Source organism: Leptodactylus fuscus, chromosome 2 (assembly GCF_031893055.1).
Source record: "Leptodactylus fuscus isolate aLepFus1 chromosome 2, aLepFus1.hap2, whole genome shotgun sequence".
In the NCBI taxonomy this organism is placed as follows: Eukaryota; Metazoa; Chordata; class Amphibia; order Anura; family Leptodactylidae; genus Leptodactylus; species Leptodactylus fuscus.
Genome location: NC_134266.1, coordinates 58979461 through 59006803, shown reverse-complemented (window position 1 = coordinate 59006803; position 27343 = coordinate 58979461). Strand labels below are relative to the sequence as shown.

Below are 27343 nucleotides of genomic sequence, written 5' to 3'. Positions count from 1 at the left end.
CAGCTTCCCCGTGGCGTCTTCCAGTTCTTCATTCACTCTGCCAGGCATCGGGCCTGGGCAGAGCCGACTGCGCATGTCTGCTTGTAGTGCAGGCATGCGCAGTCGGCTCTGCCCAGGCCAGATGCCAGGCAGAGTGAATGAAGAACCGGAAGACGCCGCGGGGATGCTGCACGGAGAAGACTTCTCGGAGGATCCAGCCCGACCCTCACTCGTGGACTTGGTAAGTATAATTTGATCGAATGTTGCCTACCCCTGAAATGAGCATTTTCCCCCCATAGACTATGGTTCTAGGGTACTAGGGTTCGATATTCGATTCTAGTAGTTGAAAATTGAGGGGCTACTCGAAAAGAATATCGAACCTCGGACATTTTACTGTTCACTCATCTCTAGTAATATGTATGGTAATCTTCTTCCTGTGACAGTATTTGTGAGTTATCCACTGCCTACTGGTCCTCAGCTGCATCATGTGACCAAGATACTGAGTCTCCAACTAACACAGCAATTAGGTGTGGACAGGAAGTCAGCTTCACCGTTTCAAGGCTCTCATAGGAATAAACAGAGAAAATGACTTCCTGTCCGTACTGTATCATTTGAAGAGTCTTATTGCTGGTCACATGACAGAGCTGAGGACCAGAAGTGTGTGAATAATATCACACATGTAGCCCCCATTACTAGAATTTACATTGTGCACCTTTCAAATGGGCCAGAGAATGAAATCATTGTGGAAGCGCTGTGTCTTTATATCAGTCAAGCCTAAGTTTTTCTGATACACAGCTCCAACTCTCCTGTATTTATAGTCACATGATAAAATTCTGATAGCTTGCAGTCATATGGTTCAGTATATAGTATACATTGTATATGCCCTTAGGTAGATGGAATTTCATTTGTATACAGTAACTACATATATGCCAGAAAACTTTCAACCTTGTATCAGAAAATTTAAGCTTGAAAAGCTATGAAGATAAATTATTAAGTTTCATGTAATAGTAATAACTAAGCCAATGCTTTAAAGAGGTTTTCCAATTCATTTTTCCCCTGAAGAGGCCTAAAATAAATTTTAATAAATAGACCCTCATCTCTCTTTTCACCACAGGATCCAGCAAATAATCTCCATTTGATGGCATTGCTCACAACTATGGTGTTCAGGGACCTGAACAAAGACTCTCGGATCCCTGACCGGCTTGGGACAAAAATGACTTGGGACAACCCTTTAAACCCTTCTACCATTAAAAACAATTTTTTTTCTTGTTGACACGTAGGAATAGCCTTAAGAAAGACTATTCTTCTCCTACCTTTAGACTTCTTCTCCATGCAGCCGTTCGGTATAAATACCGGTTTTCGTCGGTATGCAAATGAGCTCTCTCGCAGCGCTGGGGGCTTCCCCAATGCTGCGAGAGAACTCTCCAGCGCCGCCTCCATCTTCTTCAGGAACGGCCTCTTCACGCATCTTCTTCTGGCGCGGGCGGTCAAACTTCTAGGCCTCGGGTTGAGCCGACTGCGCATGCCCACGGCGACATAAGTGGCCATTTTCTTGTGGCCTGTGGGCATGTGCAGTCATCTCTGCCCTAGGCCCGAAGCCTAGAAATTTGACTGCCCGCGCCAGAAGAAGATGCGTGAAGAGGCTGTTCCTGAAGAAGATGGAGGCAGCGCTGGAGAGTTCTCTCGCAGCATTGGGGATGCCCCCAGTGCTGTTTGAGCACCGAGGCCTGCCCCCAGTGCTGCGAGAGAGCTCATTTGCATACCAACAAAAACCAGGATTTATACCGAATGGCGGCATGGAGAAGACATCTAAAGGTAGGAGAGGAATAGCCTTTCTTAAGGCTATTCCTAGGTGTCAACAAGAAAAAAAAAATCTATTTTAATGGTAGAATCCCTTTAATAGCGATAATGTGCATGCCTTGAGGTTGCCATGTACCCTTGGGCTGCTGGCCCTCTCCTCACTGCACTCTGGGTCTCAGGAGGTAGGCCGGAACCTCTGCAGTGATGTGCAGGGGTTCCTGGTCTCCTCCTGAGTCGGACGGAGGACTTCTGGTTTTAATGCTTTATCCCATTGCAATTGATCATAGTAACCCAATTCTTTTAATTCTCTTATCTAGGAGTCATAAAAAGAAATATTTCACCAGATACCACATATGTTAGCTATGGCATTCCATAGTACAGGTATCCATGGATCCTACTGGAAAGCCCACACACTTTTCATCTTACATAAACATTTTGAACTTTTGCAGAATGTTTTCTTTTTAGATATTTCATATGCTCATTACATAAACATGACACATTCCAATATATATAAAGTAACTTTACATAGTACATGCATACAAGGTGTACAATGTGTGTTCTGGTCAATGTAACCAGTGCGGTCATTGCTTTGAATTCTTAACTTATTCTATTTCTATAGGACATATTTATTGAAGGATTAAATAATTGTGCGGATCACTTACTTATCCAGTTTATGCCCTATCCATCTTTTTTTTAGGTTATCAATGTCATCCTGATCAGCGTGGCAATACCTAAGGCAAGAGAAGGACTTAAACATACAAGAAGGATTGCGGGTAACAAAGGATACAAATCATTTCATCACACATATTGCTCTCATCTGCAATGCAGTATGTTTACATGGATTCACATATCACTGGATAAAAATAGAATACGGAGTCATTAGAAATGTAAAGAATAGCGCTTTGCATCCTGTAATGATACCACGGGTGACATATTACATGTAGAGATACGTACTGTATCAGAAAACAGCAGATCTGGATGGGTTTTCAAGATGGGTTTACCATAGGACAGGAGTTACTATAATGGGTTTTGGTCAATATCAATAACTTTTAGATAGATTTTTATAACGGTGGAGCCCAAGAGATTGATCATACAAATAACATTAATATACATTGCATTACTTTTTTTAAAAATTACATGTAAAGATTCTAAATCAGAAATGTTGCCATTTCACTAAGTATAACCTACATATAGGGTCATGGATCTCTACATGTATATTCACACTATAAATCAGATGCTTAGTTGGACTGTCTACTAAATACATCCTTACACAGACGTCCATGCATCTAGCAGCTACATACTGATAATATATATTGAGACACCTCAGATATTTAGTTCCTGGTTGGCACAGGCACTGTATACACTTTACAACACGCATTCATTTCAATTGAAACTGTCCTACGATTGTTCAATGCAGTTAGTAAAGATGGAAATAAACTATTGGGTTGGTATAATGGAGTAGCTATTAAGCGGCCGCTCCAACCCAGCTATAAGGGTCATGTGAGATTCTGTCTACCCAGGGCTGTATTCATTACACAGGCTACATGGAAACACCTCGATCCATTCATTGTGCCAATAGACAGGGGTTTGCACATTTTAGCCGCCACTAAGTAGACTTCAAAATGTCCCAATGGACGTGTTATACATGTTACCAGTGTCATTAGAAAACTTGAAAGGGGACAGAAAAACTGAGGATTAATAAAAATAGGTGAGCAGCCCTGCTCCATAACTCCCATTAACGTGAATGGGGGCTACAGGAACAGTGGACATGGATCTTGTGTGCAGAAACCTTCCGTAGCTCCTCGGGAGTAACAGAATGTAAGTTTATGTACAAAATACTCAATAAATGAATAAACTATGGCATGAATACAAAGTAAATGATCATGCACATTACACTGTTAAACAGATGGGAAAAATAATCCCCTTTGTATTAAAAGACACAAAGCACGCTAGATGGCAATAAAAAAAAAAAAGAAAACAAAGCAACCCCGGCTTAACAGAATATCAAGACTCAAACACATCTACAGAAGCTGCTATATGGGGGAATTGAGGGTTTGTGGCTTTGAAGATACGAATTAGGAATATGCAAAAATCACTTAAAATTCACTGAACATCAGTAATAATATCTACAGTGACCTTTTAGAATCTGTTTGCATCTGGAGAAATGCAATAAACTGGCATCCTTCTCCCCTGGCAACGCAAGCCAAGGACTAAAATACAGTATTGAATCGGAATACATATTAGCCCATGGAAATATTTCCTCTGTTTAATCTCCGCACATTCTGATCATCCATGTGAGAACATGGAATATAATTAATTTCTAATATCCTGTGTATTCATTAGTTAATCTATCATTAAGAATTCTTAGCAGCAAGATATGCCTGCTGAATATTGTATACAGGAATACTCAAGGGACTAAAAAAAAATATTTGCAATCTATTTCCAAAAAGTTTCAAACTAAACTAGGAAGGAAAGAAGCTTTCACATTAAACCAAAGGCATGACTAATAGAAGTGTATGGGTATTAAACCGGAATCTCCTTTTACTACTAAATGGGGTACTGACTGCTGACTCATCAGCCTCCCTGAATTCACCTCCCCCCCTCTGCACACACAGCAGACAGTGCTCACTGAACTTTCGGGTGCACGCTGGAGGCTAGTTAGCATATCAATAAAAGCGGGCTCATTCGAAATGGCTGAGAAGATTAGCAAACAAAAGGTATGCGTGGAATAGCCGTTCTAAAGGCTATGCAAATATATGCTTAGTTAAAAATGAGTTTTCCCATTGATAGAATCCCGTTAATAAAGAAGTCATTTGGCTTGCATAACATATTTTTTCTATGTATTTATTCCAGAAAATTGGCATAAATGCAATGATAAATCTGCTGCTCTTGTAGTGCAACAATCAGATATTTAAAATGGTAATCCAAAATCCAATAATCCAGGAAATTAATAAAAGACGACAGTTTCTCATCAGCTATTAATATTGGGCCGATATCAGGGGCTAAAAATGTTATGTATTTTGCTATAACCACTCAACAATCCAGAACATTGATATTCTGATATCATACATGCAAGGTGTCATTAACAAACAAAAAATAAATAAATAAATAAATAAATAAATAAAAATAGGCAATTTGTAAATCCAGGCCTGGGATTGTCGCCATCACTGGTATGAGAGATACACCTCAAAAATGATAACAGTAACAATGTAGGACAGATAAAATAATCTTAATATTAACATATGTAGATACACCATCTAGAGCGTAGGTTCTTAACCTGTGCCATGTGTCCACCAGGGAGTAAATGCTATGTCTCTGTGTCATGCTTACACTATCTTCATGCTTTGCTATATTCATAAGAATAAAGCCAGTCTTGGGCATATTGTTATGTGCATGAATTATCTCTGCACTCGTAGCATGAACTTCGAGAAATCCTACCTGTCCAACCAAGCAAGGAGACTCTTTGCTGAACCAATAAGATCTACAACAGATGTCAGGAAGTCATTTGGTAATTTTCTGCTGCTTTTTCCATCATAGTGACCACTTCTCCTTCTCCCAGTTATAAAATTTTGCAGATTTTTGGCAGATGCATTTAGTTTATGTGAAAGGGTTTTTAGATTTTCTGTTTCCAATCCATAGTTCTGCAAAGAAATTCCAAGAATTAATGCAATTCGATAGACTAGATATAGACAGATAAACACAGTAGAATATGCAGAAAGTTCCTTCTGTGTCAACCACTAATCCAATATGTAGTGCTCCACTTCATAGGCAGTATTGAGTCCCAGCTACTGGAGAACAGCAGGTTCTGAGAACGAGATTGGGTAGATGGGATGAACGGCTAGATCGTTGAGTTTGGGGTTTTATAAACCAACCTCATAGGTGGTTAAGCTATAATAAGTTTATTCAGTAGTGCAAGTTTGCCTGGTTTCTAGCCAGATGTAGAATGATTTTTTTTTAGTGGTCAAGTAATGAGATTAGTTGACCTAAGTTTTTACTGAAGGGGTTATCCCACAAAGCTCACGTGTCACCTATTTACAGGCTAGGTCTGATTATTGCTGGCCATACCAGTAGGACCATTAGTGATTGCTAACACAAAGATCCCAAGCTCCCCATTAATCTTCACTATAGAGTAAGGAGAAGCTTGAATTAAGTAATGGCCACACATGCCCCTCCATTCATTGTCTAGCGCAGTAATGTCACCACACCATGCCAGCTGTTCTTCATTACTATTGTGCAATAAGAAGAAATGGTAGACTTGGGGTCCACAGTCTACTGATCTCAGCGATCAAAAATGGATTGCCTATATTGCAGATGGGTGATAAATGTCCTTTGTGGGATAACTCCTTTAAGGCAGAAAATTAGACATCAACATGTTAATTTGATAACAGTAAACCAATGCATCATCCAAGTCAACCATTAGTATTCTGTAATATCTTCTTATAGTAATATTAAATATTTTACTTACTAATGCACACAACAAGTCTACTGCTTCCAAGATAAGTTCCTGGTGTCCGATCCTTGTGACTCCCAGTTCTTCCAGTTCTTGATGAGTAATACGAAGTAACTGGTCCCCAGCTATTTTTTCCCTCTCAAAGTTTTTGATATACTGTTGCAAACAGTCATCCAGGCCTGAGGAAGAAGAATTGCAATGCTGAAATTTTTCATTTCACAAAGTGATCACAGTTACAGATATAGCAACATTTAACTTGACACTTAACACATGAAATACATTGTGGCACAAAGGAAGTCTGCATCAGTTACCTGCCATTACTGGTGCAATCTCCTGACAGAGCACCCATTTATCCACCCAATGCCACCTCTAAGTTCTAATTGATGGGTCTTGACAATTGGCAACCACAGGCATAAGTGGGTGTTCTAACAGATATGGTCAAATATGGGGTGCGCCAAATAGCTTATTTAAAGTTGGTAGTAAAAATTAATTTTGACTCCGCAGCCACTAACTAGACTAACACTAACAGGCCCTGCAATAACATATGTAGTAAGAGGTTTAGAGGAGGATGGTAGAAGCTCCTTAACTCGACTTTTTTCCAATGGCTTCTGTTGTATCCTGTGATAAGATAACACGCTGCAGCAAGTTAAAGTTAACCACATCTGTATTCATTTCATATAAACTCAAAATACCAAAGAAAACAAGTATTGCACAATATTAGGCTCAGTTCACATCTGCGTTCGGGCCATTCCGCTCCCTTATCCTCATGAAACATGCGGAGAGAAAAGTCCTGCAAGCAGCACTTTTCTCTCCGTGTTTTTCATGCGGAAACCACACGGACTCTATTATAGTCTAAGGGGTCTGCAGGTTTCCTTAGGTAACCGCTTTTTTTATGCAGATAGGTTGTCATTTGGGGGGGAGCCCAAGCGGCAAACACCTCGCCTAAGAGTCCTCTTCATTTACCAGCCACCATGCTTTCCTGCGCTGATCAGCCCCAGATGAATTAGTCCAATCAGCCGAGTGTCTCGAGCTGCAGGTTCTAGAGCTGATCAGCCTTGGAATCTACAAAAAGACCAAGCAGGATCCTTATTTTTCTAGCATCCTCCTTCAATCTCTACCTTTCATTACTTATTGGGATATTTTTTATTTAATTTTTGTATCATATTATTGATTGTTCTAAAAGACGCAAATAAAACCAGGCAGATATTTAGCATAACACTTGGGCAGGTTAGAAAAAACCCTGAACTACAGTCTTGGTGAGTCGTCCAAATCTGACAGCAGAATATTTTACCAACTTGTGCTCTGTAAAAAGTTTGGAGCAACTGCAAAACAATGCACGTACAGTATATTATATGACAGAAATATATACACTACAACATATACCGTATATACTCAAGTATATGCCAAACTTTTCAGCCCAAATTTTTTTTTTTTTTTTTTTTTTTTTAGGAGGGGAGGTCTATGACCAGCCACAATATCAATGTATAGAATCTCCCATAAAATAGTGCAAAAAAAAAAAAGCAGATTAAAAAATAAATAAATAAAAGTTCTAAATCCCTCCTTTCCCTAGAATACATACAAAAGTAGAAAATGACTGTGAAACACATACACATTAGGTATCCCTGTGTCTGAAAGTGCTCGGTCTACTGAATATAGGCGATCTGCAGTGCTTCTCTTCCGTCGGAAAGGGGTTAATAGGAGAACTGCAGATACCCTATATTCAGCCAGGCTGAATTCCAAGTGGGGGAAAAAAAAACCCAGTCCTCAAGCTCAGGGAAGGGGCAGACAGACAACCAAAACACCCCCTCCCCTTCCCCAGCAACTACTGCACCCAAAAACACCAACCATTTTAATTTTTGAAATTTTCCAGTAGCTGCTGCATCCTCGGCTTATACTCGAGTCAATAAGTTTTCCCAGTTTTTTGTGGTAAAATTAGGGGCCTCGGCTTATATTCGGGTCGGCTTATACTCGAGTATACATGGTAGGTAAAGTAGAAATAGAAGAATTAAATAGAATGTAACAGACCTGAAGACGGAGGTGTGCTATAATAACTATGAAACTCTAAGGGTTGGTTCACATCTGCTTTTGTATTCCGTCCAGGGAGAGTCCGCATGGAGACCCCCCCGAATGGAATACAAACGCATGCAGACTCTCCCCAGACGGAATACAAACGCTAATGTGAACCAATCCTTAGTCTTATCGCTTGCTACATTTCCAGTGATATAGAAACTTTATACTTTATGTTAACTCACATAACTAGTATTTTTTTCATCCATGGGTTGAATTTAGTATTCTTGCTCAACCTTATTTTAAAAATGGAGTTCCAGCTGCAATACCTGGCATATTCCATGGACAGGAGGAACAGTTTTTTTCTTATTATTACGAACAGTTTGTCAGTTCATCACTATACAGTAATGCCATGTTATGAAACATATTGCACAGATGAAATTCAAATTTTGTCTTAGAGGTGTTGTATATGGATAATCCCAGTTTACTTTTATAATCTGTAAATCACACCCGCTTGCCTACTCCTGCCCGATGCCACCAACCTGATAGTACGAGCCTAGATAGCAGATCAGAGACCAAAACCAATTTCACTGATTGCTCAAGGACAGCGGGGGCTAGAGAAAACATTCCAATGTAAAAAACTACATTTGGTGGAGGTGATAGAAGATGCTCTTAAAGGAACTGATGATCTAAGTAACACGAGCCTATTGTATCATCACCTAAGGACCCACAAACACTTGAAGACTTGTTTGCTCCGCTGATCTCGCATTCTCTTAAAAGGAATGTAAAATGTGATCAGTGTAATAAAACTTCCTGCAAGCACTAAATACCATGACAATGTACATCAAACTGAGCCAGCTCCATAGTAAAAAGGGATTCAAGTTATCCACGGCCTGCAGGCTGAATGAAGCTCATAAAACATTAACAGCTCTCTTCATTTATATACTGTTACATTGATCATCTGGCCAATGGAAGGAATAAGAAATCCTCAGTCACTTAGTTGATAAAATGAATTGTTTAATGATGAGGCATTGTACCCAGAGAAAAATATCTGCATTAACCCCTTCCCTTTCTTTCTGGGCAATAAAAAAATAATAGTTTATCATTTCATTTAATAAAGTGCATAAACATAAGAAAACCTCATGTACATGACTGGTCCAGGTTTTTGGTTGCTATTTTTAAAGCCAAAAACAGGAGAAGACTGAATAACATAGAAAGTAGCAGTAACAGTATAAAAAAACCCCTAACTTTTAGAAAAAAATCTGTGGCAACACAGTGGCTCAGTGGTTATCACTGCAGCCTTAGAGCTCTGGAGTCTTGGGTTTGAATCCCACCAGGAACAACATCTGCAAGGAGTTTGTATGTTCTCCCTGTCTTTGTGTGGATTTCCTCCCATACTCCAAAAGACATACTGATAGGGAAAAATGTACGTTATGAGCCCTATATGGGGCTCACAATCTGCATTAAAAAAAAGTCTGTCCCCTGGTTCTAAATTGTTGATCTTGAACGTAATCGTGCCATCTGTAATGTTTGGTAAAAAAGGGATAACGGTATGAGCTTGTTATCAGGGTTAGCCTAAGCCCCCAAGTTACAATGAAGGGATATCTAAATGCTTCAACATACCAAGGCATTTTGGACAATTACATAATCCCCTAACTTCCTTCCAGTATCTCAATGTCTTCAGACCATTAAAGGAGGAACTACTAAACAGGATGGCGCTGCTTAAATCAGGGTCCACCATTTATACCTTCTCTATGAAAGACCAAAAACTGGCACTTGCCAAAGTAAAATCACAAAAATTCTTTATTCAATGCAGTAGCAAAAAAAATCTATTTCAGGACGTTGGCAAAAGGTAGTTTCAGATAATTGATGCTATCTCAAGATAAATAATATAATTTTGCTATAATTTTAATGATCCCCTGAAAATATTACAGTGTCAGGGTTATGGGTCATTGGACATCCACTGATCTGTAGGGTTGAGCCAATCTTGACTTTTCAGGATTGATTTCAAAATCCGATTTCCGATCATTTTTCATTCTAACCCGATCTCGATCCCAATTCTGATCCCAATGCAAGTCAATGGGATTTTTTTATTAATCGGAGATCGGATTTTAAAAGCAATTCTTTTTACTATACAGCATGGAATCTAACAATTGAACGCTTTAATTGTTAGAATCCACGCTGTGTAGTGAATCACTAAGTAGCCTCTGGCTACTTAGTCCCCCTGGTGTCCACTTACCTACAGAGATGGCTGCTCCGGTGCCCAGTGCCTTCCTTCTTCTTCACCTCGCTGCCGCTCCACACTTCTCTTCTCCCTTCGCTGCCCCCTCCCTGCCAGGTTAGGAGAGTGTGGGCGGGTTAGGAGAGTGTGGGCGGGAACTGGGAGGGGAGATGTCACGTCTCCCTGCCCTGTACCCGCACACACTCTGCTAAGCCACAAGCCCCGCCTACCTAGTGCTTTAAACACTAACCTGGGAGGCGGGGCAGCGAGGCAAGAAGAAGGAGTGCACCAAAGCAGCCATCTCTAGAGGTAAGTAGCTGCTAGAGATGTTTAGTCTCCCATTCGAATGAATGGAGGCATACGGCGCACAGGGGGTTAAGGCTGTGTGCCGGCTGCTTCCATTCATTCCTATGGAACTGCAGCGGAGCCTTCACACTGAGTATACAGCGTATACTCAGTGTGAAGGCTAAGCAAAGAATTGTGGGAAAAGATCACTGATCTCGATCCCACATAAAAAGATCGTGTTCAGAATTCCGATCGCGATCGTGAAATTTTTTCAATAGCCGATCGGAATCCGATCTTTTCCGAACACGATCGCTCAACCCTACCTGTCATTTCTTTCCTATTCAATCATTATGTGACAGATAGTTACTGACCACTGTCCAGAATACCCCTTTAATAGATCTAATCAGAATATTGTTTTCAATTGCCAGTAAGTAGAAAATGGCAACCAATATGAAAATCAATTACATTTCTTAGCCTACAGCTTGTGACCAAGCAGCAATAGTCAAAGGGAACATTTACGGTGTGGAACTACTGGAGGCATATCATCTATTTAAGGCATATGGAAAACCTATAAAGATAACAGGTAACAATATACAGTATGAGCACCAAGATCCAATTTAGTCATCCGCTCTTAGGCAACAACCTGAATATACTCAGGTGCTGAATACAAACACTCAGCTTAAAACAAAATATTTTTTAATAAATCCGAAGGAATTAATAGTTACCAGGGGGAATTCATTTTTATTAGACGTTCCCATTAAGCTCAAATTGTAATTCAAAGACTTGGTTTATAGTCACATTTTCAATTCAAGATTCTCATTATAAGTTTTGGCATACAGTATAAAGAACTTGTAGAGACGTCTTCTACTGTCACACAAACTTTGTGCTCATTCTTTGTTATCTGTTCCTTCAAGATTGTAAAAGATCTGGGTGACAACTTTGCAACACTCGCCAAAGGAGAAGACCACAAAGAAAACCAGACAAAATTAAAAGACACAATTGAACATTTTCGCAAATAGGCGTAACTAAAAATTTTGACAAAGTTTTGTAGAATCCAGCCAAGATTCCTTACCGCAACTGTCTTATCTTCTTGTACAGGAGCACAGAAGCTGGCAGCGACAGCACATGCACAAGAAAATTACACAGCCACAATATGTGCCAAACCAAAAGTTTCTCCATTCATGATTGTATCCATTGGCAACCGATCAAGACAAAAGACCGTTACCACTAAAATGGTTATGAAATTCTTTAAAATTCTGATCAATTTTGAATAATTTTTAATTACAAATATGTTGAAATTTTAACTGTCTACTAATTTATATATTGGTATGCTCATTGGAAAAACCCCTTGAAGGCCAAGGTCCCAGCGAGCCACAGCCAAAAAAATACTATAGAAAGCACTGCAGTAGAAATGTTCATTGGGGGCACCTTTTCTGTTGCAGATTTTATTCTGCAACTAGCAGTTCCCCGCGACTTCGTCTGCGGGTTGGCAGTGGCGCTGAACCGTTTATATTTCTTGTCCCCCATCTCTGCCTCCAGTTTCTTGCCCCCCCATATCTGCCTCCAGTTTCTTGTCCCCCCATCTGTACCCCCAGTTTCTTGTCCCCCCATCTCTGCTCCTAGTTTCATGCCCCTCCTTCATCTGCCCCCAGTTTCTTGTCCTCCCCTTCATCTGCCCCCAGTTTCTTGTCCCCCCCATCTCTGCTCCCAGCTTCATGTCCCCCCTCCCTACATCGGCCCCAGTGTAGTTGGACTCACCTTGCCACGCTCCCCCGCCGCACATGGTTGTCGGGCGGCCGTGAGTGACCCACATTTAATGTAGCCTATTACCTTTTCCTGGGCAATATGTGTTCATGTGTGAAATATCCCCCAAATCCATTCAGCCGTTTGGTTGTGATTGAGGAACAAACATCCAAACATCCAAACACACAAACCCACAAACATCCAAACTCAAAAACTTTCACCTTTATAATATTAATAGGATGCGTGGATGAATACATATAAAACATAATATCATAAGATGATTAAACCTGCGAGGTACCAGTGAAAGCTGAACCTTGGTCTAGCAGTGGCCAATTGTAGCTCAGTTATAAGGCAAAGACGGGCAAATTGTGTAACACTGATTTCCTCATTACAATAGCACCTGTGAATGGGTGTGACATGCAGTATTACAGTAAGTGACCAGTCACCTCTTGGAAGTCAATGGGAAGGGGGGGGGGGGGGGATTAGACAGGTACATTGTGTGCCAGAATTGAAATCTATGCCAGACACATCCCACCTACCTAAACATTGCTACATAACAAGTGAGGTCTTTTCCAGCAAGATAATGCATCCTGCTGCACTGAAAAAAAACGGGTTTAATAATGGTTTGAGAAACAAAGAGTTTAAGATGTTGATTTGACCTCAATATGTGGAATGTGCTGGAAAACCAAGCCCACTTCATGGAGGTCCTAGCATACAATATACAGGATGTAAATGATCTGCTGCCTACGTCTTGGTGCCAAAGACCATAGGACATCTCTAGTGGTCTAGCGGTGTTTATGACTGGAGGACTGAGAGTGGTTTTCATGTTACAATATTAAACAGCTATAATGTAAAGGCTGAACGGTGTATTATCTCCCTACCTTGACTCTACTTCTTGTATTGTATATGGTGCAGATATTTGGAGTTGGGCCAAACATTCCTTATTAATGACCTGTATGTTAATTTAGGGAAGACAGAATTATTCCTGGAGCTGTGGACTATAACTAGTGACACATTGGAAACTTAATTAAGTTTAAGGTCAATATTCAGTTTTGACCCTTTTCAGCATTTTCTACAACATGTCAGCATCGTATACAGCAAACCTCAATGCTTTGTCTGTTCTGCTCAGTTAAGTTTAGATATAGACAAGAGCAAGAATTTCTGCTGCATTGAAATGGTTTTACTCTATAGACATCTGGTATAAAGATAGGGAATAGACTGACTGCAGGCCTTGGGGCCTGTAAGATCCTTCTGTTCTGTAGGAGACCAGTAATATTATAGATGTGTCATTAGTGGAGGGTCCTGTTACCAGTTTTGGTCTTTCAATAATTCTTCTGAACGAAAATAATGAATGAGACCACAGTCTAAAAAGCAACTCTAGTTATAGAGGATGAAATATTTCTGTGCATGGAACAGAAGCCCAATGGTTATCTGAAAGTGGTTCCACAAATATTCAATGATAGAAGGGAGACCCTATCCATGAATCTAAGTCAGACTTGTAACAAATTGCTCAAGGCAGATTGACACCTGCGCCCGGTCTCAGCTTTAGCCAATTTGGTGTGCTTCCGCCTTCTTCCCCAAGAAACTGGACAGGGGACGGAAACCCAACGGTCAGTTTTCAAACCCATTCACTTTAATGGGTTTGCAAAGTGACCGCCCGTGTGCGTCTTCTGCATGTCCACGGCGAAACCGTTTTTCTTTTAGCTGGATACAAAGTTGGACATGTAAGACTTTGTGTCCGGTTAAAAAAAAAAAAAACGGTTTCACCGCAGACAGGCAGAAGACTCACACGGGCGGTCACTTTGCAAGCCCATTCAATAAACTTTTTTTATTATTTTGAGTGTTATCACTTGGTCATACCATACATATACAATGGATGTTGGTAAGATATTAACCAAATATGAGCTAAGAAAAAAAGTGGACATGTCTGTGTTTTAAGACCTTTACATGCTAGAACAAAGAACAAACCTAGAAGGGTCACTAAGTTCCCCATGTCAATTGACTACTACTAAATGGATTGTGCATGGGTGAACGCCGCTCTATTCAATTCTGTGTATCACCCATACAGCTCTCCATCAGTCCTATAGAAGTCAATAAAGAAGTGGTCATGCATGTTCACCACTCATACATGCACATAGAAGACTCAGGGACCCCAGCTTATCATGATGGCAGTGGATCTCACCTCTGGGACTCTCATCCAGGGTGAATAGGAGGTGTATAACTGGGAAAACCTTTAACAGAGTGATGACAGATATGACGGAATTCTAAGGTATAGTTGGTTCTAGGTAGATTTAGGTGACAAAATGAATAGTGCTATGCAGTCCATGCGGTCAAAAACTGGAACCCAACAGAACTGAACATACTGCAGATATAAACAGAGTCATAAATTTATATTACGCCTTGCATGACTATACAGAGACATTCCAAAATATGTCAAATCTGGTGGACAGGGTATTGCATACAGAATAAAAGAAAGGGGAAAAAAGTTTCAAAAGGATTTCTCAGCCAAGTGATTTCTATCAATGCAGCTATTTTTAATTGTGAGTTGGCATGATAACGGCCTTGTGTGGGTGCGCAGATGGCAGGTTTTTTCCCCCTCCTGTAGGAGTAATCGTGATACTAGAACTGAACACATGCTAGAAGAACTTGTAGTTCTGTTCTCTACTAAAATGTTATGACTAAATTTCTCACTTATGTCACAGATTGTGGGAAAATCTACTTATGTGGATAGCTACTGTGCTCTCATGGATTTGCTTTTCTCTACGTAGCCTTCAAGCTACGTAGATCCTCTGAATGTCATTATGGAGAATATTTTTAAATCCAGTTCGTTCTGTCACCTAAATAATCCTGTTAGTCAAGTGCAATAAATTTATGACGTTTTTACTACAGGGGAACTCCGAAAACTTTTTTTTTAAAGAAAACCCTCACATCGGAGCATTTTATTACCACTACTGCAAAGTGACAGCACTCAGATAGAATCCTTGACCAGGTACTAGGAAACCCTAGTTGGACAACACTGGTCTGGTGCATTGTCCTTGCAGGCGTCTTAGAATGAGATATAAACCTGAAGGGCATTTATCAAAAACTAGCACACATGAAGATGAGAGCCGTACTCTTATTACTTGATATCTCCAAACCCAATTTACCTATACACTTAAGAGGAGCTGTTAAAAAGATTTATCACAGCATAAGGCAAGTGGTTCATTGATTTCTTGAGCCAGTTGCAGGGCAGCCCCGTTTGCATAGCTGCCATGTGGCATAGTGAAAGAGCAATCTTTGATGGCGCAAGTAGGTGTCAACATAAAGCCCTAGACTTGCGCATCAACACCATGTTAAGCTTTGATCACACCTCTGTCAATCAATCTTGTTTCATTCTTGTTCTGCTAGATAAGCAGAAATGGGAAAATAAGTGCCGCATTCACCGTCTGATTCCCAGCCAGTGCCCAATGGACCATTCAAATTTTTAGTGGATTTTGAGAAATTCTGCCATGGTGTCTATCATTTTTATAGCAAGCACAGCGCTACATGTTGTACTATTCTTCCTGTCAAATTCCATTTTGTGATGGAGACTCTGAACAGAAATTTAAAGAGAGTCTAAATAACTAACAATGTATTTAGCTAATTCAAGATTGGATGAAAAAAGTGCAGCGATGGTGCCACAACATGGGATACCCAGGATCAGCAAAGGATGATAAATTTCAATGGCATTTGGTAAAATACGGAATAGTAAAAAGTCGCATATATTGCTCAAAAGTCATGTGACTCTATCTGAATCTATTGCAAGGAAGAAGTCTGTGTATAGGCCAAGGCTTAAAGACTTGACACAATGGCCCAGTTAGCCTGGCAGTCTGAAAACACTCCAGATTTATCACAGTGGCTGATGCTTAATGATAAATTACGGTATTTTAGGTTTATACCCCCTTTCTAGTTGTATTACTTTGAGCCAGAATTTGCATGGGGCCACCATATATTCCATATAACAGACCTGGAAAAATATATTTTAACGGATCACATCATATGAGTAGTCAATGCAAAAATAAGGGATATGCAAAAATTTTGCATCAAAATATTGATAGACAAATATTAAATACAAAAGTGACCAATCAGAATCCAGATTTAAGGTTTTAAAGATTTAATGCAGAGGACTCTTGATGATGGCTCTTGGGCAGGGTCGGACTGGCCCGCCGGAGCACCGGGGAATCCCCCGGTGGGCCCCAGGCCCCGACTATATATTGCTGCACGTTTTAAGAAAAAGCATAGGCAGGAGAAGCACTGGTCAGGGGCCCGATCGGGATGTCAGGGGCTGGTTCGGGCCCCTGTCCAGTGCATTCGCATTTGCAAACTGAGCGCTGCTAGTGGGTGGCAGGGGCTGGAACAGTAAGTTCGGGGCCCCAGGCTGCAGGCAGCGCTGTAATGAATAAAGAAGCATGGCTGCCGTCAGTTTCCCAGGGCCCCGACACTTACACAGAGGGGCCTCCTGCCAGTGCAATCTTAGGAAGCGCTCTCTCTGCAAGCCGGGACTTTCCCCCCTCCCCCTCCTCTCCAGAGTGAGTCATCGCTTACATCGGCCTGTGTGGGGACAGAGGAGTCTGCTGCTGCTGCTGCTTCACAAATGTTAGTATATTTTTATCTTTTTTTTGGTAAAATGTAATGTTTAATATGTATGTGTGTATATTTGTTTAACCCTTAAGTCATGGTGTCTATCATACACCACTGCCATACACATATCATTATGATAGACACCATGATAGTACTTAAGGGTTAAAGCATGTGTCTTGTATACTGTGTGAGGACTGTATGTTTGTATACAGATATGTGTGTGTATATACAGTGTGCCATAATAATGTGTGAGTGTATGTATATATGGGAGTATATATAGTATATATGGTATATGAATGTATATAAATGTGTATATGCTAGATATATATATATATATATATATATATATATATATATATATATATATATATATGTGAGTGAGTATATATGAATGTATATGTATGAGTGTGTAGGTAACTGTTGCAGTTTTTGGAAATCGCAGCACTTATACCTACGGAAACACCTACAATGTCCGTATAGGTATAATGGAAGCAGAAAGTCCTCAGAGTAATCCTCTGTGAAGTTTCTGCAAAAAGCGCTGCAGGAAAAACTGATGCGTTGCCGCCGGGGTTTTCCTGCAGCGCTTTTTTGCTGTGGGACGCTGTGCTAGGTCTTATCCTTATAGTGTGATGTACAGTATATTGAGATGTGAAGGAGGAGCTCTTACCACCTGGGGCACATGCGGTTTTATATACCGCTAGAAAGCTGACAGTGCGCTGAATTCAGCGTACTATCGGCTTTCCCATTCTGTGCCCCTGGTGAAGAGCTATATGTCCCGGTACCGTAGCTCTTCACTGTCAGAAGGGCGTGTCTTACAGTCAGTCAGGAACGTCCTTCTTCCCAGCAGCGCCTATTGTGCTGTACTGTGAGATCGGGGAGGAACGCCCCCTCCCCTCCTGATAATGTTCGTCCATAGACATGTACTGGGGGGAGGTAGCGTTCCTCACCGCTCATCGTCATCACTAGGCGGTAAGCAAAGCCCCCTCACAACAGTACAGCGCAATGGACGCTGCTGTGAGGAAGGGCGTTACTGATTGACTGACATAAACGCCATTCTGACAGTGAAGAGCTACGGTACCGGGACCGACAGCTCTTCACCGGGGGCACAGAACGTGAAAGCTGCACTGAATTCAGCGCACTGTCGGCTTTCTAGCGGTGTATTAAACCGCATGTGCCCCAAATGGTGAAAGGTCCTCTTTATGGATTAGGCACAACAGTGAGACGCAGTGTTTTTCATTGAGCTTTTGTCCCCAGCACCCTGTTATGCTCCTGCCTGTGTCTGTTCGGTCTCATGGCCTTATTTCTGGAAATCCTGTATCTAATTGGTCTCAGCGGTCCCATGAGGTGCAGGACTCCCAGCAAAGAGGTGCCGGCACGAGACTAAATGGACACTGGCGGCGGACAATGGAGCAATGGGGACAGGTGAAGGCACTTTTTATTTTTTTATTTTACACCTCCCGTCAGGCACATGGGTTGATCCAATTCCTGGACAAATCTTTAAAGGATTTATCCAACTTTATAATATTGATGGTCTGTCCTTAGGATAGGCCGTCAATATTACATCTGTGATGATACAACAGCCAGGACCTCTGCAGATCAGCTCTTCCAGGACAGTGTGGCTACAGGTAATGGTAACATTTCTAGGAGCTGCGCTGTTCACTTTCCATACAGAGTGTAGCAGTAGGTTTAGGTAGTGTGTTGTTGCACATTGTATGGCAGGTGAGCAGCATGGCTCCCGAGATGGTATTACCTTTAGCTGCCCTGCCTCGGTATCGCTGGTCTGCAGGGTCCTGGTGGTGGGCCCCTAGAAACAATTCCACTGGTGGGCCCTAGACACCCCAGTCCGACCCTGCTCTTGGGTTCCAGCCACCAGGACACATGATCATAGTAGGCCAGGGCCCATAACACAAGTATTTACTTATTAGATTAGGGGAGGAGGGAGGGGTTGGATTGACTCAGAGGTCAGAACCATGTCGTAACCTCCGAGTCCTACATCAAGCGTGCACCAGATCTGGAAAGGTAATATAAACTCCTAGGACAACCCCTTTAATTTATCCAATGTGGGATACTACATAAAAGCAGTGATCTGATTGGTTGCGATGGCATCTCCTCCAGGCCCGCACTAGTTTTCTTAACTAAATTCTTTTATGCCAAGTACAGAAGTGAATCTCTATATACCTTAACCATGCCCTGAATCCAAATGTATATACTGTCATTATCATTAAACAAGGAGAAGAAAGAAAAGGCCGCAAGTCTGGACTTTGACAAAGAGCTGTAATTACATTTATCAATACGCTGTAAAGATTGTATAGTAGAAATGGATTACAGCTTAATTTGTTCATCACACACAGTAGCGGCTGCCAGATCCATCCAGATACAAGTCTTTTAAAAGTTGTAAGGATGGTTTGCAGCACTTAGAAGACTGACATGGCATAAAACAGAGTTTAAGGAATATCCTTATCCTTACTTATCCTTATTATAATGAAAGTTTGTGTGTTTGGATGTTTGTTCCTCAATCACAGCCAAATGACTGAATGGATTTTTTGGTAATTTCACACAGAGCTACATATTGGCTAGGAAGGAAACATAGGCTACACTAAAATTGGGGGGAGGTGGATGTGGGTTAGGCAGGGGGTCCATAAAGGTTCTTTGAGAGGGGGAATTAGGGGGGGGATGGGGGTGGTGGGAGGGAATAGGTAGTGAGGCCACCCAGGGGAGTTGGTATGTGTAGCACTGGTGGAGGACGTTGTTGCATGCCGTGGCTAGGTACCAGGTGCTGTGCGTGGATGGGAGTGGCGGGCTTGGGTGTGGCATGGTGAGGATGCCGCACATGCGCGGGGAAGGCAGACAGGTGTGCAGGGGAGTGTGGGCCCGTGTAAGAGGTGATTGGCGCAGGGAGTGAGGTCGGCGCGGACGAAGTAATGCTAGTTCTATATAAAGCTGATTCTTCTAGTGCAGGGTCTGAGGGTGCAAGTACATGATTTCACCATATAAAGTTTTCTGTATATTTGTGTCATGCCCCTATAGATTCTTAACTGGAAGTATCACAGTTGGATATACAATATTGTCTAATGTGTGGTGCAGTACCTGAGCGGATGGTACATTTCTCATAAATAGAGATGAGCGAACAGTGTTCTATCGAACTCATGTTCGATCGGATATTAGGCTGTTCGGCATGTTCGAATCGAATCGAACACCGCGTGGTAAAGTGCGCCATTACTCGATTCCCCTCCCACCTTCCCTGGCGCCTTTTTTGCTCCAATAACAGCGCAGGGTAGGTGGGACAGGAACTACGACACCGGTGACGTTGAAAAAAGTAGGCAAAACCCATTGGCTGCCGAAAACATGTGACCTCTAATTTAAAAGAACAGCGCCGCCCAGCTTCGCGTCATTCTGAGCTTGCAATTCACCGAGGACGGAGGTTTCCGTCCAGCTAGCTAGGGCTTAGATTCTGGGTAGGCAGGGACAGGCTAGGATAGGAAGGAGAAGACAACCAACAGCTCTTATAAGAGCTAAATTCCAGGGAGAAGCTTGTCAGTGTAACGTGGCACTGACAGGCTCAATCGCCGCAACCCAGCTTTCCCAGGATCCTGAATGGAATACACTGTCAGTGTATTCCCGTATACCCGATATATACCCCCGATACCCGTTCCAACGGTGTGCCCCCCCACCTTCACCCCAGAAATACCCTGCAAGTCCCCTAGCAATAGAATTGGGGCTATATACACCCACTATTTTTGCTACTGCCATATAGTGCCATTGTCTCACTGGGAATTCAAAGAATATATTGGGCTTACATATAACTTCAATTCCAGGGAGAAGCTTGTCAGTGTAACGTGGCACTGACGGGCTCAATCGCCGCAACCCAGCTTTCCCAGGATCCTGAATGGAACACACTGACAGTGTATTCCCGTATACCCCATATATACACCCCAAATCCCCGTTCCAACGGTGTGCCCCCCCACCTTCACCTCAGAAATACCCTGCAAGTCCCCTAGCAATAGAATTGGGGCTATATACACCCACAATTTTTGCTACTGGTATACAGTGCCATTGTCTGACTGGGAATTCAAAGAATATATGGGGGTTATGTGCACCCACAATTTTTAATACTGGTATACAGTGCCATTGTCTGACTGGGAATTCAAAGAATATATGGGGGTTACGTGCACCCACAATTTTTAATACTGCTATACAGTTCCTTTGTCTCACTGGGAATTCAAAGAATATATGGGGGTTATGTGCACCCACAATTTTTAATACTGGTATACAGTGCCATTGTCTGACTGGGAATTCAAAGAATATATGGGGGTTACGTGCACCCACAATTTTTAATACTGCTATACAGTTCCTTTGTCTCACTGGGAATTCAAAGAATATATGGGGGTTATGTGCACCCACAATTTTTAATACTGCTATACAGTTCCTTTGTCTCACTGGGAATTCAAAGAATATATGGGGGTTATGTGCACCCACAATTTTTAATACTGGTATACAGTGCCATTGTCTCACTGGGAATTCAAAGAATATATGGGGGTTATGTGCACCCACAATTTTTAATACTGGTATACAGTGCCATTGTCTGACTGGGAATTCAAAGAATATATGGGGGTTACGTGCACCCACAATTTTTAATACTGCTATACAGTTCCTTTGTCTCACTGGGAATTCAAAGAATATATGGGGGTTATGTGCACCCACAATTTTTACTACTGGTATACAGTGCCATTGTCTGACTGGGAATTCAAAGAATATATGGGGGTTACGTGCACCCACAATTTTTAATACTGCTATACAGTTCCTTTGTCTCACTGGGAATTCAAAGAATATATGGGGGTTATGTGCACCCACAATTTTTAATACTGGTATACAGTGCCATTGTCTGACTGGGAATTCAAAGAATATATGGGGGTTATGTGCACCCACAATTTTTACTACTGGTATACAGTGCCATTGTCTGACTGGGAATTCAAAGAATATATGGGGGTTACGTGCACCCACAATTTTTAATACTGGTATACAGTGCCATTGTCTGACTGGGAATTCAAAGAATATATGGGGGTTATGTGCACCCACAATTTTTAATACTGGTATATAGTGCCATTGTCTGACTGGGAATTCAAAGAATATATGGGGGTTACGTGCACCCACAATTTTTAATACTGCTATACAGTGCCATTGTCTGACTGGGAATTCAAAGAATATATGGGGGTTATGTGCACCCACAATTTTTAATACTGGTATACAGTGCCATTGTCTGACTGGGAATTCAAAGAATATATGGGGGTTATGTGCACCCACAATTTTTACTACTGGTATACAGTGCCATTGTCTGACTGGGAATTCAAAGAATATATGGGGGTTACGTGCACCCACAATTTTTAATACTGGTATACAGTGCCATTGTCTGACTGGGAATTCAAAGAATATATGGGGGTTATGTGCACCCACAATTTTTAATACTGGTATACAGTGCCATTGTCTGACTGGGAATTCAAAGAATATATGGGGGTTACGTGCACCCACAATTTTTAATACTGCTATACAGTTCCTTTGTCTCACTGGGAATTCAAAGAATATATGGGGGTTATGTGCACCCACAATTTTTAATACTGGTATACAGTGCCATTGTCTGACTGGGAATTCAAAGAATATATGGGGGTTATGTGCACCCACAATTTTTAATACTGGTATACAGTGCCATTGTCTGACTGGGAATTCAAAGAATATATGGGGGTTATGTGCACCCACAATTTTTACTACTGGTATACAGTGCCATTGTCTGACTGGGAATTCAAAGAATATATGGGGGTTACGTGCACCCACAATTTTTAATACTGGTATACAGTGCCATTGTCTGACTGGGAATTCAAAGAATATATGGGGGTTATGTGCACCCACAATTTTTAATACTGGTATATAGTGCCATTGTCTGACTGGGAATTCAAAGAATATATGGGGGTTACGTGCACCCACAATTTTTAATACTGGTATATAGTGCCATTGTCTGACTGGGAATTCAAAGAATATATGGGGGTTACGTGCACCCACAATTTTTAATACTGCTATACAGTGCCATTGTCTGACTGGGAATTCAAAGAATATATGGGGGTTATGTGCACCCACAATTTTTAATACTGGTATACAGTGCCATTGTCTGACTGGGAATTCAAAGAATATATGGGGGTTATGTGCACCCACAATTTTTACTACTGGTATACAGTGCCATTGTCTGACTGGGAATTCAAAGAATATATGGGGGTTACGTGCACCCACAATTTTTAATACTGGTATACAGTGCCATTGTCTGACTGGGAATTCAAAGAATATATGGGGGTTATGTGCACCCACAATTTTTAATACTGGTATACAGTGCCATTGTCTGACTGGGAATTCAAAGAATATATGGGGGTTACGTGCACCCACAATTTTTAATACTGGTATACAGTGCCATTGTCTGACTGGGAATTCAAAGAATATATGGGGGTTATGTGCACCCACAATTTTTAATACTGGTATATAGTGCCATTGTCTGACTGGGAATTCAAAGAATATATGGGGGTTACGTGCACCCACAATTTTTAATACTGCTATACAGTGCCATTGTCTGACTGGGAATTCAAAGAATATATGGGGGTTATGTGCACCCACAATTTTTACTACTGGTATACAGTGCCATTGTCTGACTGGGAATTCAAAGAATATATGGGGGTTACGTGCACCCACAATTTTTAATACTGCTATACAGTTCCTTTGTCTCACTGGGAATTCAAAGAATATATGGGGGTTATGTGCACCCACAATTTTTAATACTGGTATACAGTGCCATTGTCTGACTGGGAATTCAAAGAATATATGGGGGTTATGTGCACCCACAATTTTTAATACTGGTATACAGTGCCATTGTCTGACTGGGAATTCAAAGAATATATGGGGGTTATGTGCACCCACAATTTTTACTACTGGTATACAGTGCCATTGTCTGACTGGGAATTCAAAGAATATATGGGGGTTACGTGCACCCACAATTTTTAATACTGGTATACAGTGCCATTGTCTGACTGGGAATTCAAAGAATATATGGGGGTTATGTGCACCCACAATTTTTAATACTGGTATATAGTGCCATTGTCTGACTGGGAATTCAAAGAATATATGGGGGTTACGTGCACCCACAATTTTTAATACTGGTATACAGTGCCATTGTCTGACTGGGAATTCAAAGAATATATGGGGGTTATGTGCACCCACAATTTTTAATACTGGTATACAGTGCCATTGTCTGACTGGGAATTCAAAGAATATATGGGGGTTATGTGCACCCACAATTTTTACTACTGGTATACAGTGCCATTGTCTGACTGGGAATTCAAAGAATATATGGGGGTTACGTGCACCCACAATTTTTAATACTGGTATACAGTGCCATTGTCTGACTGGGAATTCAAAGAATATATGGGGGTTATGTGCACCCACAATTTTTAATACTGGTATACAGTGCCATTGTCTGACTGGGAATTCAAAGAATATATGGGGGTTATGTGCACCCACAATTTTTACTACTGGTATACAGTGCCATTGTCTGACTGGGAATTCAAAGAATATATGGGGGTTACGTGCACCCACAATTTTTAATACTGGTATACAGTGCCATTGTCTGACTGGGAATTCAAAGAATATATGGGGGTTACGTGCACCCACAATTTTTAATACTGCTATACAGTGCCATTGTCTGACTGGGAATTCAAAGAATATATGGGGGTTATGTGCACCCACAATTTTTAATACTGGTATACAGTGCCATTGTCTCACTGGGAATTCCACAAATAATTTGGGGATTCATTCACCCTACATCTCAGGCTCTTGCCATATTCACCCAGGTTGTCAGTGCTGCACCAGCTCGTTCCCAGACAGCTCGGCCCGAAAAACGCGTTACCTATATAGAGGATTTGGACAATGAAGACAACATGTTCTAAATCTAATGTCTGCACCTTCTCCAGAATTAAAATAAAGGCAGCGTTTAACTTTCAAATAGCACTGCACAAAGGAAGAGCTTATCAGCTTGTCTCATGACATGCTACTGAAAAGTTTCATTTGTGTATCTTAATGTAAATATAGTTGTATAAGCTTTTTGGGTTTTAGGCACTGCCAAGTTATTTATTACCACCCACTCCCTTATAATGATGATGACGCCAAAGTCACTGTGGGTGTTCAGAGCTCACAGCTTTGGGTGACATTTGTCTTGCTCTCTGTCGGTACCAGCTGTCTTTTTGGATACCGTAAAGTTATGTTGACTTTATTAACAGCTATAGAAGCTTTAGCCAGGTTGTGACGGTGTGTAACCCTAACAACACTAAGTGGGATACACATTAATAGTCAGTCTATGTACGCTAAACGTATCACTGAAGTAATTTTTTTTCCCTCTCCCCTAATATAAGAAAGGAACAGACATTAGACCTAGACCGGGGTTCGAGGCTTGAAAAAATCCAGTATTATTTGTTCTTCATGATGTGAAATATGTGTTGAAAAGCAACCCAAGATGAAGTCAGCCATGTGTGCCAGTGTGTTACTTGGCATGCCTTTGCTGGCCCCAACTGTAAGGGTCACTCTCCATTTCCTCCATTTTCCACTCCCCTTCACACCATTTGTGGTGAAGCAATGGGATGCACTGAAGTGCACCCTCTAGCCTCGTGTGGGATAGGGACATCAGATGCCACTCCAACCCCCTCGTCTTCCTCCGCCAGCCAACGGTGCGAAGATGAGAGGAGTGTGCTCTGAATGTTTTCTGCCTAGCAGAGGCTAGTTCTCACTTACGAAAATGGCCCCACTTTGACCTGTATATCAGGCACAATGGTGTAGGTTTCAAAGAAACATGGCACCAACAAGTTGGAAAACGTGGGCCATGCGTGGACCGTGTTTGAGTCTGGCAAGCTCCAGATCTGCTACCAGGTTCCAGCCATTATCACAGGCGCAAAAATGCCAGGCCCCAGGTGTAGCAGGGAAAAAAAAATGCCATCTCAGCCAGGATGGCATCCCTGACCTCGGAGGCACTGTGCTGTCTGTCCCCCAAGCTGATCAGTTTCAGCACGGCCTACTGACATCTCCCCATGCCAGTGTTACAGTGTTTTCCGCTAGTAGCTGGGGTGGAGGTTGCAGCTTCGTAGGGTTTCAGTCTACTCCTGCCATGGCCTGGGAGAGGAGATAGGCCACCCCAGTTTGCACCCGGGGAACAGACTCCACCACATTCACCCTGCCTGTCATTAAAGATAAGCACTGCAGCATCCCTGACCACAGGCGCTTGTCCATGTGTCGGTGGTCAAGTGGACCTTGCAGCAAAGCGCAGAGCTCTGGGCCCGACTGATGTTATGGGACACATGCAGGCGCAAGGCAGAGACAGCACACCAAGAGAAGTAGTAACGGCTAGGCCCAGCATAGGGAGGTGCCCCAGCTGCCATCTGCTGACGGAAGGCCTGGGTCTCCAGAAGCATAAACAAACACCAACATCTCCAGGGCCAGCAGTTTATCGATGAGGCTGTTACAGGCTTGGGCATGGGGGTGGGTTGTATTGTACTTCTGCCTGCAATGAAAAGCTTGGGAAATGTGGAGTGGCTGGGAAGAGGCGCATGATGGTGCAGGCCAAAAGGGCGCATGAGGGTGAACTCCCCAATGTGTCAGAGATAGGTGTGTAGGTGTCCTTGCATCATATACTTGCACCATATTTGGCTTTGGAAGTTAATTTTGTGCCAAAAAGTGGTTAAGACAGCGATCCCTCAGCTACTCCCGTTACACTGTCTATTGAAGTTACCATCTGTGGAAGTGGACCACCATTTCTAAGATCCCAAAGGAAGCAGGCAAGAGATGTGCAGTTCAGAAAAAAAGATGAGAAAATAAGTTTAGGCTGTAGAGCACAGAGGGATCGGAGAGGACAGAGCTGGTGTCGGCCAGGTATTCCCACAACATGCGCCTATACTTGTCCCTCCTGGTGACACTAGGCCCCTGAGTGGCAGTAATTTGTCCAGGGGGGCCATTAACGTGTTCCAGACCTAGGAATAAGTCTTCCAACAGGGTAGAGTTTTGCATGCCTTTGCTTCTACCCACTGTTTTTGCTGCTTAGCTTCCCTCCACATCTACTCTGCTTTCACCCCTAAACATCACCCCAGTTTATGCCTTTGCTTCTACCCAGGTTTTTTGTTGATTTAGCTTCCCTCTACATCTACACTGCTTTAGCCCCTAGACATCACCCCTGTCCATGTGGGGTC

At 42.0% G+C, this 27343-nt stretch overlaps 1 protein-coding gene across 5 annotated transcripts in view; it reads right to left on the bottom strand.

Moving 5' to 3' along the window:
- Positions 1-27343, bottom strand: part of CNKSR2 (connector enhancer of kinase suppressor of Ras 2) — a 269014-nt gene that overhangs the window by 207677 nt on the left and 33994 nt on the right. For 3 of the 5 annotated variants that reach the window (XM_075263811.1, XM_075263813.1, XM_075263815.1), the window contains exons 2-4: positions 6245-6408; positions 5218-5420; positions 2442-2510 (exon numbers count right to left, since the gene is read on the bottom strand). In XM_075263811.1, coding sequence (XP_075119912.1) covers positions 2442-2510; positions 5218-5420; positions 6245-6408 — 436 coding nt within the window. The remainder of the gene's footprint in view (positions 1-2441; positions 2511-5217; positions 5421-6244; positions 6409-27343) is intronic. The other 2 variants (XM_075263812.1, XM_075263814.1) reach the window with 1 other exon arrangement.